General features: G+C 44.4%; 1 protein-coding gene and 1 non-coding gene across 4 annotated transcripts in view; one reads left to right on the top strand and one right to left on the bottom strand.

Annotated features, from left to right (window-relative positions):
* Positions 1-18,419, top strand: part of itpr3 (inositol 1,4,5-trisphosphate receptor, type 3) — a 33,800-nt gene that overhangs the window by 1,976 nt on the left and 13,405 nt on the right. For 2 of the 3 annotated variants that reach the window (XM_057041536.1, XM_057041535.1), the window contains exons 3-30: positions 3,081-3,151; positions 3,784-3,905; positions 4,113-4,199; positions 5,565-5,723; positions 5,797-5,895; positions 5,971-6,054; positions 6,827-6,973; positions 7,050-7,145; positions 8,076-8,120; positions 8,212-8,354; positions 8,484-8,583; positions 9,209-9,369; positions 9,514-9,655; positions 9,738-9,902; positions 10,007-10,179; positions 10,259-10,378; positions 10,789-10,870; positions 11,018-11,133; positions 11,234-11,485; positions 11,860-12,004; positions 12,321-12,465; positions 12,547-12,761; positions 13,015-13,135; positions 13,502-13,556; positions 13,707-13,872; positions 14,366-14,533; positions 15,923-15,997; positions 17,911-18,030. In XM_057041536.1, coding sequence (XP_056897516.1) covers positions 3,081-3,151; positions 3,784-3,905; positions 4,113-4,199; positions 5,565-5,723; positions 5,797-5,895; positions 5,971-6,054; positions 6,827-6,973; positions 7,050-7,145; positions 8,076-8,120; positions 8,212-8,354; positions 8,484-8,583; positions 9,209-9,369; positions 9,514-9,655; positions 9,738-9,902; positions 10,007-10,179; positions 10,259-10,378; positions 10,789-10,870; positions 11,018-11,133; positions 11,234-11,485; positions 11,860-12,004; positions 12,321-12,465; positions 12,547-12,761; positions 13,015-13,135; positions 13,502-13,556; positions 13,707-13,872; positions 14,366-14,533; positions 15,923-15,997; positions 17,911-18,030 — 3,574 coding nt within the window. The remainder of the gene's footprint in view (positions 1-3,080; positions 3,152-3,783; positions 3,906-4,112; positions 4,200-5,564; positions 5,724-5,796; positions 5,896-5,970; positions 6,055-6,826; positions 6,974-7,049; positions 7,146-8,075; positions 8,121-8,211; positions 8,355-8,483; positions 8,584-9,208; positions 9,370-9,513; positions 9,656-9,737; positions 9,903-10,006; positions 10,180-10,258; positions 10,379-10,788; positions 10,871-11,017; positions 11,134-11,233; positions 11,486-11,859; positions 12,005-12,320; positions 12,466-12,546; positions 12,762-13,014; positions 13,136-13,501; positions 13,557-13,706; positions 13,873-14,365; positions 14,534-15,922; positions 15,998-17,910; positions 18,031-18,419) is intronic. The other variant, XM_057041537.1, reaches the window with a different exon arrangement.
* On the bottom strand, positions 14,054-14,126 carry trnam-cau (transfer RNA methionine (anticodon CAU)). Its single transcript has one exon. It is a non-coding gene; the product is annotated as a tRNA-Met (tRNA).

Raw genomic sequence — 18,419 nt, 5'->3', positions numbered from 1 at the left:
TCTCCTCCTGCACCTGCACCAATAGTCATTTAGAATTTTGTATTGCAAAGCTGAGTTACTTAAACCACATTTTTTTATTATTTTAATTGCTATTTCTTCGGAGTTTTACCACGTAATGTTGGCCCCAGTCAGAAGTCAAGAAGTTTTCTTTATTGACTTCTACATGTTGGAGAAGAAGCTCATGTTTTATTTTGTTGTGCTTCGCGCCGTTTGTGGTGCGTTTATAAGACACAGATGTGTTGTTCACCGTAAACAAGTGTCATTGTGGTCTAAGTGTATTTGTAATTACACCCCTGTTCTGGGTCTGTAGCCACCCGGTGGTTCTAAACGTCCAGGAACCATGAGAACGTTCTGTAAATCATCTGTTGTTCGAACATGTTCAGCGTGTTTCAGGAAATAGTGCGGCTCTGGTACCACTAGCAGGTGTCCATCAGGCCTGTGGCGCCGTGGAACTTTGTGGTTCTAAAGTATTTTGTTAGGGTGCAGATAGAACCTGTTTAATTTAATTTATGAACTTCAACGATCTAAATCTTAATCGCTTTATTGATGAACCAGCAGAAGCGCTCATCATTCCATGAATTTACCCTTGTTACCCCCCCTCCACAGAGGGTCCTGCTGCAGGAGAAACAGCCCCGTATATAACGAGCTGCTCTCCTCTAGATATGTAGTAACAGTAGTAATAACACATGTAAACCTGCCACGTGCTGCAGTAATGGAGCACCTACTGGATCTGAGGTGTCTGCTAACTCATTTCCAGCTCTGCGTGGGTGTCGTGACCTCCTGGAAGAGTTTCTAGACGCACCAGCTTTAAGATGGAAGCTGAGCCGAGCTCCGGCCTCCTGCTGGGTTCGGTCGGTACCTTCGCACGTCCGTCCGGTGTTGGTAAATGAGCGAGGCTGAAGTGCAGAAGGGAGAGCAGTGATCTGCTGCAGTAATCTGCTGCTAACTTTGCACTTTATTCTAGAATCGAGATGTTATTTTTAACTTTGGTGAACGAGAGAGAGGGAGAGGGTGCACAGTCACTTTATGTCTACTTGTATGGCAGGAAAAGGAAATGCTACCAGCATGTCCAAGAGTGATCCACTCTGCCAGCAAGTGTGTGTGTTTCCTGTTCTGCGGTCTTGACCTTTTTAGTTTTTGTAGCTTTCAGCTTCATCATTAACTCTTATCGATGTGAGCTGCAACAATTAAAACAATCCTGAAAGCAGCCGCACGTCAGCTTCCTGTCCCAGGAACAGCCAAGAAAGAGGCCCAGTTTCTGGCCTCCGGGGCCTCGGTGGGCCCGGCTCTGAGGTTAATCACCATTTCCTGCAGGAATAGTGAAGGACGGCGTGCACGACATGCGCTGTCACGCTCTCGCTGACCACAACAGAATGTTCAATATTAGCGTGTCGACATGGTGCAACACATGAATTACAGAAATGTAAATATGCATACTTGTGAGCCTCCGGCTGTGTTTGCTATCCACCCGCCCAAGCAAACAACACCAGCAGATCCAAATGATGAGAGACACTGGCTCAAGGCTCGTAGGTGTTCTTACCATTGCTGTTTATTAGACCGAAGGTTGACAGAATTAGGGGCTAACGAGCGCCGCTGGCTCATCAGCACACATTACAGTCATACAAACCAGAACCCATGTCGTGGTTCTGGGAGGTACTGCTGCTTTCCCTGCTGCTCCTGGATCCACAGGTGGTTGACTGGTTGAGCCTGCTGCTTTTCATACAGTCAAATTCACCTAATGGAGAAAAACAGGGCAAATCCCAACCTTAAACAACCTCCTTTTGTTTTAATGAAACCAGGTTTTTTTCGGAATCTGCTGCTCAGTGGTCAAAATGTCATTAAAATGAGAACTAAAAGAAATCACATCAATGCCCTACCCCCATGTTTATTATTTAGATATTTCAACGTTTTATTAAAATGGTGTTATTCCAGTGATCAGCTGCAAATATTGGTCATATTATCTTGACCTCTGTTGCACTTTCTGATCCCGTGACCTTTCTGTTAGCCTTGCAGGATGAACGAGGTGGTAAACCGGTCTAACTCGGGTCCTGTTTGACTTCAGAATCACCTTCAGGCTGCGCCTTTGAATATGTGGACCTTATTAAATTATATTCTTATTTGCCATTTTTTTCCTGTCTGCACACAACTGCTTAACGAGGAGCTCCTGAAATCATTCCAATCCTCATTTAAATGTATTTTTACTGCCACAAGCCATAAGCAAAATAGCAGCGGATGGCATTAGATAAACAAATCTAGGTGTCTATTAGAGCCTCTTACCACAATTTCCATCCTTCCAGGTTGTATATTTGTCATCCTCATAATGAGGTTCCAGGTGTCTGAGGTTCTCACTCTGGAGGTCTTCATGGGACCCTCATGCTTGTCCTCCTTCCTCACACCTCCCCATGGATGGGTCAGTGAAGAACAGAAGCTCAGTGGTGCTTTGGGCCTTTGTTTGGGTGCATCAGGTGTGGATATTGTTGTATTTCAGATGCTAACATGATGTCAGGCCCTCTGTGAACTCTGCCCAAGTTGCAGGCAACTTCCATCCACCGCATGTGTGCGTGCATGCATGTGTGTGTGTGCGTGTGTGTGTGTGTGTGACTGACAGCTTTGTGAACAGAGCGATGAGTGTTTCCTGAGACACCGGGGACACACCTGGCAGGCAGACAATAGAGGTGAGAGTGTGTTGCAGTCTGACTGTTCCTGGACAGTCACAAAGCCTGGATTCCTGCTTCCTGTCCATCAGTCATGAAGGAGGTTCTGACGGAACTCCTTAACCTGCCTCTCATCTCTGGTGTCATGCTCAAAGCCAACGACGACAACAGCTGATGGCAGTGGTGGCAACACGTTTGGGGTGTGTTAGTGGCGCCGATGAGCCCCTCTTTAGTCCAAACACAGGTTGGGGGGCAGATTAGCTCAGCGTCGACTCGCTATTCAAACAGGATGGAACATGAACACATTTTTGTCTTTTGTTTTTGACTTGTGTGCAATGTTGGTTTCCCACACTCGAGGAAACAGACTAACCACAGTCACCAACATATCCTGTCCCAGACTTATATTCTTCTGTGGTGTGTCTGTAGGTTGGTTGATGACCGCTGCGTGGTCGAACCAGCTGCTGGAGATCTGGAGAATCCTCCAAAGAAGTTCAGAGGTGAGACAAGCTCAGATCATGCTCCTTTCCATCGAAAACATGAGGAATTATAAGCCCCAAATTACTCTTTAGTCTGAAAAACCTATTAAATTTGCAGTACAGCACAAAGGAAAATTAGATCTGCCTCACACACACACACACACACACATACACATACACGCACACACACACTTGCACTCATTCTGTATGTGCACAGGAATAGTAGTACAGGATCTGCTGCAGGAAAGTCAATATTTGGCCCCATCACTGTTCTTTTTTGTGCAAGCGTGCATGCTATTAAATAGTTTTGTTGGCCCCCTTCTTTCCTATGTAACATACATCTAACTTTCTGTACAAAACCAAACGATAGAAGAGCTCAATGAGGCATTCCACTCGACTCGCTGCCGTCCTTAAATCATTACCATTGATTGTTCTTTAAAACTTAAAAACCGACAACGACATTTAAATCCTGAACCGATACACTCTGTACTTGGGTAGCATAAGAGTCTGAATCGTGTGAAATGGGTTATTTTTTCTGATAACCTTGGAAATGTCCGCTCCGGTGAGTCCTAAATTCTAAATATATCAGCCCCACTCCACTGTCAGCAGTAATAACAACAATAATAACAACAATTACAACTGTTATCACGCAGACTGCCTGTTTAAGGTGTGCCCCATGAGCCGATACTCAGCTCAGAAGCAGTTCTGGAAAGCCAAACAAGCCAAACATGAGAAGGACAAGATTGCAGATGTGGTTCTGCTGCAGAAACTGCAGGTAAAAAGATACACCCACACACCCACACACATGATGTGTTGACTCACATATTTAATGGATTGATGAAAATGCTTTGGTGCTAATTCCAACTGGTTTAACCTGATCTTGACTTTGCATCTGGTCAGGCTTTTTTGAGTCACAGGGAGCCGGCATCTGAACCACATGAAGACAAGTATGTGTGTGTGTGTGTGTGTGTTTGTGTTGCAGCACGCCTCCAACTTGGAACAGAAGCAAAACGAGACGGAAAACAAAAAAGTCCATGGAGACGTTGTCAAATACGGAACAGTCATGCAGGTAACGACTCAGCCCTTTATTACGGTATTATCAGGCCAAACTGGACACCTGTCAAAGCACTTTCCATTTCATGCCTTCATGCTTCAACTGGTGTGAATTAGGAGATAAACACTCTGGTAATGAGGTTAGTGTGCGAAGGGTGTGAAGGAGGAGCCGCCGTACTTTGTGAACTCCACAAACTAGTCCAAGGAGAAATGGAGCGTCTGATTTGTTGGTGCTTTTGCTGCTTTTATACATGAACTCTTTTGTGGGGGGGGGGTTGTTGCAAAGATGAAAGATATTGCTCTTGATTTCATATATAAAATCAACAAAGTATGCTTTGTGTGTGTGTGTGTGTGTGTGTGTGTGTGTGTGTGTGTGTGTGTGTGTGTGTGTGTGTGTGTGTGTGTGTGTGTGTTATTGTACTTGCTACATACCAAAACTGCATTCAACTGGCAAAGCGAGGACTTTTTGGGGAAATAAGGGACATTTGTGCTGGTCCTCACAACTTCAAAGGATTGTTTGAGGGTTAGGACATGGTATTGGACATTGTATTTTGGTAATAATAATGCATTATGTCAAAGACTTGCAAAGATAGAAGCCCGGGGATGTGTGTGAGTGTGTGTACTTTTCATAAGCAGCGTATCAGCTGGTTATTGCCCCTAAAGTTCATCAATGTTGTAAAAATGACACAAAGAAGTTCCTCAAATGTGAATTAAATTGAATTCAATTATTGCTACTCCTACAGTATCCACCTTACCACTGCAATAACTGTCACACACACACACGCGCGCGCGCGCGCACGCACGCACGCACACACACACACACACACACAGGCCGTGCTCACCAACATGTGATTCCTGTAAAAGAGGTTTGTGTGCACGAGTGGAAGAGAGAGATGGTGCAAAATAGATAAGCGATCTGCTCTGAAGTGAGCTCAATATTGACGTACAGATAAGATCACATAGAGCAAAAGTATCTCTCTGTGCTGGAACATGCTGCACAGTGAGGACTAGAGTGTGCATTTCACCTGCAAAACAAGCATATTTTGGGGGGACACAATGCATAGACACAATGCATTCTAAGGAATGTGTCTATGTGTCTATGTGTGGGTAGGTGTAAGAGAGCTGCACCTTCACATGTCTGAGCCTGAGATTTACCTGAGTCATGTTTGTAACATGCCTGGGTCAGTAGCTACAGTGGCTCACTGTTCCATCTCAGTCTTGAACCATCCAAGAAGTCATTGAGTTGACCTTATCCCAAAATGACATCACCCGTTGAGCACGTGGGTTCACTTTAGCACAGAAGTCAGAAGCAGGGATGGTGTGTGAGAAAAGAAATGTGATTTTGTAAAAACACGTAACCGAGGGTGCTCTCCGTCCGCAGTTGCTTCACATGAAAAGCAACAAATATCTGACGGTGAACAAGCGTCTGCCTGCTCTGCTGGAGAAGAATGCCATGCGCGTCACATTGGATGGGACGGGGAATGAAGGTTCCTGGCTCTTTATCCAGCCCTTCTGGAAGCTCCGTGCCAATGGAGACAACGTAATTCCACAACCGTGTAGTCAAACAGCAGCAAGCGCGCCACTGCAGCGTCCTGAGCATTTGTGTATTTCAGGTGGTTGTGGGCGATAAAGTGATCCTCAACCCAGTGAATGCCGGCCAGCCACTTCATGCCTCCAACTATGAGCTGACTGACCACCCTGGCTGCAAAGAGGTGAGACATGCAGCTGAAAAGCGCACCTGTACCCTGCTTAATTAACAATGACAACACTGATGACGCCCCCTGCAGGTCAACTCGGTGAACTGCAACACCAGCTGGAAGATCAACCTGTTCATGTCCTTCAGCGACCACAGAGAGGAAGTTCTCAAAGGCGTGAGTCTCAGCCGCTGTTCAGTGATCAGTGTTAGAAAAGTGTGTTCCATGGGTCTCGAGCTCAAGTGCTAGTGTACCGTATTTTCCGGACTATAAGTTGCACTTTTTTCATAGTTTGTCAGGGGGTGCGACTTGTACTCTGGAGCGACTTAAATAAATACATTATTACGGAATTTCACACGTTCATTATTTTCGCACTGACAACCACAAGAGGGCGCTCTAGGTGTGTGTACCTGAGGAACTAGTTCCTTTAGCGACGCAGAAGAAGAAGCGGTGCTTCGTCTATGGAGTTAGACTTGATTGTTTGGTAAACTTGTTCGGATGTTCTTTATGCTATAGTTGTCTGAATAACTGTTAATATGTTACGTTAACAAAGCAGACACGTACTCAGTTCGTTGTGGGTCATGTAGCTGAATTGGTTACGTTAGCATACCGTAACCCTATTGCTAATCCATGCTAATTGCCTTTCAAGATGAAATGTATGTTCTTGGTCTCGGATTTTATCAAATAAATTTTCCCCCAAAATGCGACTTATATTCCAGTGCGACTTATATATCTATTTTTCTTCTTTATTATGCATTTTTTGGCTGGTGCGACTTAAACTCCGGAGCGACATATAGTCCAGAAAATACGGTAATAGTTAATTACCCGAGTATTACCAAGTCCTGTGAGATCCCTCACATCAGCACTGACTTAGATTGACACTAAACTTTAAAGTTGTCCTTCGTTCACATCGTCGCCTCTTTAAAGCTCTTTATTGTGACTTTTTCAGGGAGATGTGGTGCGTCTGTTTCATGCTGAGCAGGAAAAGTTCCTCACCTGTGATGAGTACAAGAGCAAAATTCACGTCTTCCTCCGCACCACGCTCAGACAGTCAGCCACCTCAGCGACCAGCTCCAATGCCTTATGGGAAGTCGAGGTAGCTGCCTGGACACAGGTGCACGCACACAACACACAGAGTGGCCCTTTAATGTGTGTGTGGATCCTGCCTTCAGGTGGTCCATCACGACCCGTGTCGAGGGGGGGCGGGACATTGGAACAGCCTCTACCGCTTCAAGCACTTAGCTACTGGTAACTACCTGGCTGCTGAGGTAACTATAGCAACACGGTACAAATGTGTTTATTTACTGTTTTTGCTCTCGGTCGACGTCTCAATTTCAATCAATCAATCAATCAATCAATCAATCAATCAATCAACCAACCAACCAATCAATCAATCAATCATCAATCAATCAATCAATCAATCAATCAATCAATCAATCAATCAATCAATCAATCAATCAATCAATCAATCAATCAATCTTTATTTATATAGTGTCTTTTACAATCAAAATTGTTTCAAGGTGCTTTCCAGAATCCCAGGGCCTGACCCCAGACAAGCAACAGTGGCAAGGAAAAACTCCCCTTTAACAGGAAGAAACCTTGAGCAGGACCAGGCTCATGTAGGGGGACCCTCCTGCTGATGGGGGGCTGGGTAGAGTTAGAGGAGAAGGGGGGAGGACAGGTAGAGGATAGAATAGGTGGGGAGAGGAGAGGAGAGGAGAGGAGAGGAGAGGAGAGGAGAGGAGAGGAGACCATGACCCAGTGGGGTGACAGAGGCCTGTCAGGTGATCATGTTTCCGGACCCCGGCAGCCTCGGCCTATAGTGGCATAACTAAGATGTGACCTAATGATTAGACGACCCCCTAAGTGTGATAATCTGTCTGTCTATGATAGTAACTGCAACTCCAACTTCATCCTGTCTCATGAACTAATATTTCTTCACCATCCCTCCCTCCCTCCATCCACCCAACCCCCCACCCTCCCTCCATCCCTTCATCCACCATCCATCCATCCATCCATCCACTGTAGCCGCAAATGTTTGATTGTCTAACAGAAAAAGTTTCTACATTCGTTCATATTTTTAAGTGAAGACAAAAATCTCAAAACTCGTAGGTTTGTCTATTATTATTATTATTGTTGTTGTTATTATTACTACTATTATTATTATTTTAAGGCTGACATGTTTGTCATTGTCGCAGGAGAACCCGGGTTATAAGGGAGACAGTGCTGAACCGCCCTCTGTTGTGAGTCACTGGATTCTAATGTTTGTCTGAAGTTCCTGCATTCATGCCGTTAATGTCCACGTTCTCATTCTCCACCTGTTCTCATGTGTAGCTGGACAGTAGCCGTAGCAACAAGCGTTCTCACGGGGAGAGCATCAAGTACAAGCTGGTTGCAGTGGCTCATGGGAACGACATCGCTTCTCTTTTTGAGCTGGACCCCACTACACTGCAGAAAACAGACTCATTCGTACCGAGGTAAAAACACAGATAAAACCTCAGAAGAAGAGCAGAGAACAGCAAGGCTGATTATATGATCACAGCCCACAAAGAAATAAAACTATACATGTACGTTTCTATGTGATCACAGCATTGTTTTCGTTGCAGAAACTCGTACGTGAGACTGAGACATTTGTGCACCAATACCTGGATCCAGAGCACCAACGTCCCCATCGATATTGACGAGGAGAGACCCATCAGACTCATGGTGAGTCCCACTGAGGCTGCATCTTTGCAATATGACTGGAACAAAGTTATGCAGATCAAACCATGCTAAAAATGTGGGCGTTTTTTGCTGCGAGTGATGTGTTGTTGTGTGCTGTTTGCCCTCTTCGCTCTAAATCAGGAAGTTGCACATCGAACCAGGCAACAGCCCCCTACCGTTTGGTTGCTGCATTTCTTGCATAATTGTAACTATATAAGTGTTGAATACTTGCATTCATTGATTCATATTCTTTCCTCTCCTCCCCTGAATAACAACAGTCCGCCTGTACAACCAGCCTGTACCTGTGGTCCATTCCAATGTACTGCTCCTTCATTGGTCCCACAGATGGCAAATTTCTGTTTTACTCTCTTTTCTTACGTACAGTAGCATAAAATAGCCACATGAGAGTGACTAAACCGATCATTCTGGAGGTTGGTAGCTTGCCCAAGGGCACCTCAGTAGTGTAACTGTCCCAGAAAGCCAGAAACCTTCTCGCTGACTTGCTGCCACCCCATAATATAAGACAATGTGGTGAGATTCAGTTATCAGCGAGATTCAAACCTGCGCAGGGAGACTCCAAATGATTTATTGTGAGTTCATTGTATATTAACGAGACTGATTCCTGCAGTTGGGAACATGTCCCACCAAAGAGGACAAGGAGGCGTTCGCCATCGTCTCTGTTCCCGTGATGGAGATCAGAGATCTGGACTTTGCCAATGATGCCAGTGCCATGTTGTGTACCGTGGTGGACAAGTTCAACCAGGGCTTCATCAGCCAGAATGACCGCCGGTACGGTGTGTGTGTGTGTGTGTGTGTGTGTGTGTGTGTGCGCACTGTAGCCTCCATTGAGCTGACAAAGCCATGGAAGATCTGTGTTTCTTGCATCTGATTTGCAGTCTGAGTTCTAAACTCTGGTTCTCCTCCGTTGGTCAGGTTTGCCATCAAGCTGCTGGAGGATGTCGTGTTCTTTGTGGCGGACGTCATCAACAGCGGTCAGCAAGTGCTGGATGTGGTGATGAGCAAAGTCAACCGAGAGCGGCAGAAATTGATGAGAGAGCAGAACATCCTGAAGCAGGTCTGACCCGACAACATTTACAGTTCTCAACACACTGTGAAGCAGAAGCTCACTGTGGCCTGATGTGCAATCATGTATACAGATTTTTGGTATCCTGAAAGCGCCCTTTAAAGAGCGCAGCGGAGGGGAGGGGCCTCTTCTTCGTCTGGAGGAGCTGGCTGATCAGAAGAACTCTCCGTATCAGTATATGTTCAGACTATGTTACAGAGTCTTGAGACACTCCCAGGAGGACTATCGCAAGAACCAGGTAAGGTGGAGGATGGTTCTGAACCTGCAGTTCCTGCTGATCCCGAGGTGGCTTTGTGTCTTTCAATGGCGGCCCCTCTCTCCTCTTCTCCTCCCCACCTTCAGGAGTATATTGCAAAGCAGTTTGGTGTAATGCAGAGTCAGATTGGTTATGATATCCTGGCTGAGGACACCATCACTGCCCTGCTGCACAACAACCGGAAACTGCTGGAGAAACACATCACCAAGACCGAAGTGGAGACCTTTGTCAGCCTGGTCCGCAAGAACAGGGAACCGAGGTGGGGGAGGGATTACAGCCCATCTGGATGTTGTCATTGTTGGTTTTTGTTTTCACCTGCCTTCAACCTATGTGTGCAGGTTTTTGGACTACCTGTCTGACCTGTGTGTGTCCAACAATGTGGCCATTCCCGTCACTCAGGAGCTCATCTGCAAATGTGTCCTGGAGCCCAAAAACCAGGACATCCTCATCAAGACAGAGTAAGGAAAGAGGTGTTTAGCAATGATACACAGGGAGCTGCGCCATTTAGGCTGGAGTACAGGTGAATCAACGATTAGGCAACGCTATGATTCCTTTCCAAAGATCATTTCTATTATAAACGTTTCCTAAATTCTTAAAGGTGTAAAATCTCTTTCAACTACTGTCAGAACTGTCAGTAGCTGAAACAGGTGGGATGTTCCCAGTGTGTCCAGATCTGGATCTGAGGGAGGACTTTACTTCCTTTATCAGCTTCACTTGCACCAGGTTCAACTAATAAGGAGTCTGAAAATACCACAAAGCCATCCAATAATGAGCCAGTTTAATTCTACACAGGAATCTTCAAACTTGTCTAACTTTTAAAGGACTTAACTGTAAACTGAATCTGGATTTCTGTCTTAACTCCACCAAGACGCCGCATCCCCAAAGACTCTGCTCCTGGTGGGGTCCAGGGAGAATACCTGGCCATGGACGACTATGGGGACGAGGACGAGGTACCTGCCTTATTTCTAGTTTTGTCTACTTAATCTGGATTGACTGGCAACACCAAATCGATGTTTGGACTGGCTTCTTCTCTGCCAATGTTTTAACCATGTTCAGGGAGTTTCATGTGTTTCTGTCACTCTCTTTGTCTTCTGCAGGTGTGGCTGGTGTGGATGGACAAAACCAGTGAGAAACAAGAGAAGAGCATCAGACAGCTGGCTCAGGAGGCCAGACAAGGCAACGCTCACGACGAGAACGTCCTCACTTACTATCGGTAGGACAGACAGAGAAGTCCTCCTGACGAGCAGTTAATCGAAACGCCAACATCAAACTGAGCTACAACTCTGGTTTCTCCGTGGGTTGAAACGTACCAGGTACCAGCTGAAACTCTTCGCCCGGATGTGTCTGGACCGTCAGTACTTGGCTATTGATGAGATCTCCAAGCAGCTGGACGTGGAGCTCATCTTCCTGTGTATGATGGATGAGACGTTGCCCTTTGACCTGCGGGCCTCCTTCTGCCGCCTCATGCTCCATGCACATGTTGATCGAGACCCACAGGAGCTAGTGACGCCTGTCAAGTTTGCCCGCCTGTGGACTGAAATCCCTACGTCCATCAGCATTAAAGAGTTGGTCCCTTTTAACACGCTACCAACAAATCTGTGAAATGTTTGTGATGCATTAATGCAGTAGAGGCGTTTCAGCATTCATTCGAGATGCTTTAGTGGTTTCAGCAGTTTTACTTAATGTCAGCCCGGAGTGGTTTTTGGAAATATTATTAGAAGAAGTGTAAAAAGAGACTTCAGGGGTGTGCTAGTTTTACTCTCTCCTACATGTATTTTATCAGATTTTTTTATGTGGGCTTTGTAAAAATGTTATTTGATTCAGTGCCGAGTTTCTTACGCCACATTTGCGTGGTGGCACATGGCTCATTTAATCTATTAAGCTCACACTAAATGTAAATTCTCAGCCAGTCTCTCCCTCCTTTATGTGCCGTCCTCAGTTATGACTCCAACATGGACGACAGCAGAGACAACAAGAAGAACCGCTTCTCCAACACGATGGTTTTCATGGAAGAGTATCTCAACAACGTCCTGAACGATGAGCTGCCCTTCCACAACGAAGAGAAAAACAAGCTAACCTATGAGGTTTGGCCCCAGCTTTCTGTTGATAGTTTTAAACCATCGCTATAACCATCGTTACACATGATTCTCAGCCATTTATCCAGTGTAGCGTGACATTTGAAACATTATTCAGTTGTTCATGGATGTACATGTGTACGTGTGCTAAAGAGAAGAAACTGCTGCCTTGGGTGAGGCTCGAACTTACAACCTTCAGGTTACAAGACTGATGTGCTCTATTTCACAGTTGAATACTATACAACATACATAGATCAAGACATTTATGAGAAGGAAGGAGTGAATGAGGTCCGTAACACTTCAAAAGTGGTTTTTTTGTCTCCAGGTGGTGAGTTTGGCCAGACATTTGATCTACTTTGGGTTCTACAGCTTTTTCGAGCTGCTCAGACTCACCAGAACACTGCTGGGCATCATAGACTGCAGACCAAATCCTGGATATGCTGGGCTCCTCATCAACGATGACGGGACAGGTATTCTGTCAGACACTGTCTAATTGACTGACTGACTGACTGACTGACTGACTGACTGATGTGCTATTTTTCCATCTGTAGGCAAAAATGTAAAGCGCTCTATACATGGGGTGGGTCAGATGATGTCCACCATGGTCCTGAACAGGAAGGCATCCATATTTGGAGGGGCGGGTGCCCGAGGGGGGTCCCTGGGGGCCGGACTCGTGCTTGAAGGACAGAGATGTGGGAAGGACAGCATTGACAAGATGGACATAACAGTGATGGACACCAAACTGAAAATACTGGAGATATTACAGGTAACAATGGAGTCAGCCGTGCACATCATCCCAGTATATAGGATGAGCATTTGTATGTTTCCAATATATTGAACTGAAGGAATTTAAAAAAATATATCGTCTGTTATTTATTATTAATTAAATTTCAATAAACGTGAACTGAGATTTCACATTTCTCCCTTTAATTCCTCTCAAACAAAACGAGTCAGCATTCCTCGTATATCGGAGCGGACTCCCTACAATGTAAAGAAAACATTTTCCTGCTCTTCTACAGTTTATCCTGAATGTCCGTTTGGACTACCGCCTCTCCTTCCTGCTGTCTGTATTTAAAAAGGACTTTGTGGATGTTTATCCCATGGCTGATGCTGACGCCACCACAAATTTGGAACAAGCAGGTATTCAGACTGAGCCCTCTTTCATTCAGCATCACTGGCTAAGTGCAGTTAGGAACCATCACGATTCACGTTCTACATTTCTGTTGCTGTATTTGTAAATGCACTGAGGCTAACATTAAGAAATAACTGAAAAAGCCAATAACAACACATGTTTGAGCCCAGTGTGCAAACAGCGTGCACGTCTGTCTAAATTTAGAACATCAGTGGCCTCATTTTGTTATTTTCATCCATTTATGCTCTTTACATACTTTCAGTATTTTTCCAGGCTTTCATATTCAGTGCACGTATGAGAAGTCACCAACCAGTCAGCCCTGCTGATTGTTAAGTTTTGTGTGCGTGTGCGTGTGTGTGTGTGTGTGTCCTCAGCCACCATCAATCTGCAGCACATTGGAGAGCAGGCAGAAGCTATGTTTGGGGTCGGGTATGTCTGCTGAACCTTTATTTGATGCTTTTAAAGACATCTGAATCTACATTGTTATTCCTCTTTTCCATTTAAAAGTAATGGCAGAATCCGGTCAACAGTCTTAAAACATAGTGTGTGCCTGCATGTGTTGCGGGCCTGTGTGTACAGGAAAGGGAACAGCATCCTTGAGATGGACGATGAAGGAGGTCGGATGTTCCTGAGGGTGCTGATCCATCTCATCATGCACAACTACGCTCCTCTGGTTTCTGGGGCCCTGCAGCTTCTCTTCAGACACTTCAGTCAGAGACAGGAGGTTCTGCACACATTCAAACAGGTACACACACACACACACACACACAAACAAGGGCAGTGACAGTAGTTGCTGCCTCCAAAACAGCTGCCTTGATTGCCAAGATGATTTAATGGTTTCAGCCTCCTCAACATCAGGAAATTAGGAATTTGAAACACTATTCGGTCGTACGTGCTCTCATGCATGAGCTAAAGGAATAAAAGGCTGCCCTGTGTGAGGCTCGAACTCACGACCTTCAGATTATGAGACTGACGCGCTGCCTGCTGCGCCAACAAGGCTGCAAAGCCACTGTTTTCATTTGTCCCATGGACTAAAAAAGCTTCTGCTTCAAACGCCACTGAAGCAGCAACTTGGATGCCGTCACGTCGGCCTTGGTGACCCACAGACCTGATTCGCACAAACAACATGCATCACCGCTCTTCTCCATTTGCAGCAAAGAGGCCTCAATTTAAAAAAACAAACAAATGTGCAGTGAGTCCTGGATTAATCCCAACGGTGTGTTTCCGTGTGGCTGCAGGTCCAGTTATTGATCTCGTCTCAGGATGTTGAGAACTACAAGCTGATCAAGGCAGATCTGGATCGACTCCGAACACTGGTGGAGAAATCTGAGCTGTGGGTGGAGAAGAAGAATTCGGGGGGAGGCGATGGGAAGAAGGAAAAGAAAGACAAAAAGGAAAAGGAAGAGGTAGAGAAACTGTTTTCACACGTCTGACATTCATAGCTTCCATTAACAGTTTAAAGCTAACCACAGACAATTAACATTTAACTTTTAACTCATTAAAACTGCACCATTTACATCTGTCTCCGCCTCGTTAACAAGTACTAATACTTAGTGAAGCAATGTTTTTGATGCTGCATCCATCTTTTCGGCACGGGGCTTGGTGCTGCCTCACTTGTGACTAGCTGATCTGGTATCAGGTTTGGTTTGGACCTGCTTTGCATGTGACGCTTCTCTTTCTCTGTCACGTCTTCCTGCTGTATGTTCATTGCCCTTAATGTGCCTTTTACATGTCTAAACTGTGTTTTATACACACTTCCATTTCAGGCTGCTGATGCAACAAGCAATGTTAGGCAAAAATGAAATTGCTGATCTTTTTTTAAAGACGTAATTCAGATCATTTCTTTTTCTCCAACCAGCCACTGTTGATTCTGGTGTCTTGATGTAATAATTAGTATTGTCAGTTACATTTTTTATAACAATTAACTGCTGTTATGTTGTTTTTTTTTACCCTGGAGTAACAACTCACTTGAGCTGAGTAAATCCCTTCACATATTGTGTCGTGGTGACAAAATCAAACTGGTTGTCGTGACAAAACACTCGAAACGGATCCCCAAAATACCCAAACAGCTTTAAAATGCTGCTGGTGGGATCTGAAAGAAAACTGTCAGACATCCTTGACATCGCACACCATATCTGGTGGAAATCTGAGGCTAATCCCATCAACAAAGCTGTGATATTTGATTCCATATTTGGAGGTCTTTCTCCCAGAGCGGGCGGTTTTCTTTCATAAACAATCATCTGGTAATTCCAGTTCTCAGTTATTTCACTCAGACCTGTGGAAGAAAGACGAATCATATGTTTAAAAGTATTTTAATGCAGCATGTGGAAAACACCATAAGCCTTCCAATAATAGGCTCATGTAGTCCGTGCCAGGCTATGAGCAACTCCCTGCTGTTCCAGTATGATACCAACATTAATATAGAAAGAAATGTCCAAAGTTATTTATCTGATGCCGTTCCTACACGAATGCGTTCCTGGATCATGAATAGTACTTCCTATTGTGTTTTAGTATGCATTTGTTGATCTAATATGACAGTATGACATTGATACTGTCATCCTATGGTATGTTGTTGGGTTTTTTCCCAAGATTCAGAGTTAACATAGTTTCAGCAGGATCAAAATGATGGGCACATTTAAGCCTCGTCTACAGCGCATCTCGAGAACGTGTTTGTGAGAATCGCCCAGATTTATAATTATTTGTGATGTCATAGAGAGAAATGAGCCCACTTTATTTAATGGAGCCATCTGCCCACAACGATCTGCATATGCTGTCTTACCCTCTGCATCCTGCAGGGGGCATCAGAGGATGCACCACCAAAGAAGGAAAAAGCGGACAAGGGCAACGAGAACTACCACAATGTCAAAGAGGTGAGACTATTTTCACAATTACTTCCCTTTGAGAGCTGATCCAATCTCCCGAATCTCTTCCACCAAACACCTGTCAATCGACCCATATGCATGGGGCATGTATTTTATTTTATTATTGTTGTTGTTATTATTGGTTTTGGTGGTGGTGCTTCTTGCAATACTGTTGTCTATTGCTTCAGCAGGGGTGGCTTTTATTCCTCCAATTAATGTTTTTCATTCGTCTGTTTTACATCCTTCTCTTGAGATAAAACAAAAAATACACAAAGCATTTCACAATATTTTACCTTCAATTATATTCAGCCAATGAAAATGTGTTTTTCATGTATTTTAATAGAAATGTTTTTTGTGATTTTTTAATCTTTGTGTCTACATTCTTCAAATCCCGGTCATCTTATGTGGGTCAGGACCTTTTTTCCAACCTCAACGTTTGCCCAACCATTGGAGCCAGCTCCGCCATCCCCACTTCTCCAGTTCCCGATCTTCCATTATTTCCAATTCCACAAGCCTATTTTAGGCTGAAACAACACCAAATGCTGCAAAGACACTATAAAATGAACCGTTTTTCTTGGTAAAGTCTGCGGTCAAGTTGCAGCCTGGACCATGAACAGCCTAAATAATTCTTCAGTAAAGATCTTAAAGAGTTTTCATGAGGACCCTCTAGCTGCAGACTGTCCCATTGTTCTATATGACCCATATATGACCCCTACCTTTGATAGTTTTACTATTTTATTTGCTGATTTGCTTCTCGCCCTGTCTGTTTATTGTTGTTGTTATTACTGGTTTGTGCTGCTGGAGGTCGAAACTATAAATTTGACTGGACACAGTTTCAACAAGCACCTCTGAATGTTACAGTAGTGCTGCTCTTCTTGGATGCAGCAGTTCCCTGTCTTCTCCCACATCTCTGCCCATCTATGGCAACAATCTGAACCAGTTCACGCTTCAGCTAATCTTGTCTGCTAACCAACGCTGTCCTTCACCATGAATGGAAACCAGAATGGGAACATTCTCAATGAAAGAGGTGGCCATAAGCTAAAGAAGACAGGAAGAGATTGCTTGAGTTTTCTGTCAACATAAACCTTTGAAAGGTTCAGTGCACGAACAAAAACAACAGAATCGGCGTATCACAGGTCAGTGTAAGGTTGGAGGATTCCACTGACCCATGTGCACAGGCAACAGAGGTGGTCTAGCAATTTCTATTTGGACAGGAAACTAAATATATCAGCAGTAAAATGCAGTAAAAGTGTCAGTCAGGCTCCATTGACTCATTAATGCCTTGAAAACTGCTTGTGTAAACGTGTAAATTTCTTTCCTTTATTCTAAAACCTTCATCTGCAGATTGCTTACCTGATTTGTAACATCTTGATATCTTTTGTTCTGTTAAAGTTGTAAAATAACCAACTTTACAATATATAAGCAATTCTAAAAATGCGCGTGAAGCACACAATCATTCCTAAATAGAAGAAATACTTCTTTAGAAGATGAAGTTTGGGAATTTTAGATTATTGCCATAAATAGTAACATAATATTCGGTCCTATTTGATGGGGACAACATGTACAACATGGTAAAAATGATGACCAATGGAGACAAAACCCATCACAGATAACGAGTTCTTTTGAAAGACTTGGAGCTTTAACATTTGTCTGCAAAAGTAGTTTTTTTAGGCCCAACTATTATGATCCAGACAGGTGCTGACGTTTCGCTCCATGTAAGAACTGAGAAATCACAGAAACATCATCTTTGCGTCAGAGTGATGTTCTTTAAAGCGTTATTGTGTAATAACACATTTATACTGGAGCTGGTTCGGCTTCGGTCTGACCAGCGGCTGCCTTACGGTGCGTTCACAGGCTGTGAACACCAGCCTTCGCGCTCAGGACACTTGTTTTGATTTTCTTGGCTCCTCTGTCACCTGCAGATTCTCGAGCGGCTCAACAAGATGTGCAGCACAGGAGTCTGGAAGAAGCAGCAGAGGCTGTTGAAGAACATGGGAGCACATAAAGTCATGCTGGACCTGCTGCAAGTGTCCTACGACCAGGTCAGGCCTGCCTTCACGGGTGATGTTTAAGTGACAGAAGAAGAGAAAGGACATGGTAACCTCTTCTGAGCACCAGCGCCCCCCTGTGGCTTTGATAGTAAACTGCATGAGACAGCGCTAATGCGTTAAAGTAGGCTAGGCTTAATTATTGATAGAGGTTTTCATACATGAAGCCTTAAACAAAGCTCATACTTAGGCTTTACTGTTCCTGTAAGGCTTTTTCAACCTTCTTGAGTCTTTGACTAGAGGAATTATCTAAACTGTTCCATGCAAGCTGTGACTGCCTGGATGCAATGTCTGATGTGCCCACTCTGCTGTTTGGAAAGAGCAGTTCCAGAAGGTCATTTCACTGTCTGTCTGTCTGTCTGTCTGTCTGTCTGTCTGTCTGT

This window comes from Takifugu flavidus, chromosome 8 (genome assembly GCF_003711565.1).
Source record: "Takifugu flavidus isolate HTHZ2018 chromosome 8, ASM371156v2, whole genome shotgun sequence".
NCBI classification, from domain to species: Eukaryota; Metazoa; Chordata; class Actinopteri; order Tetraodontiformes; family Tetraodontidae; genus Takifugu; species Takifugu flavidus.
This window is presented reverse-complemented; position numbering and strand designations above follow the sequence as displayed.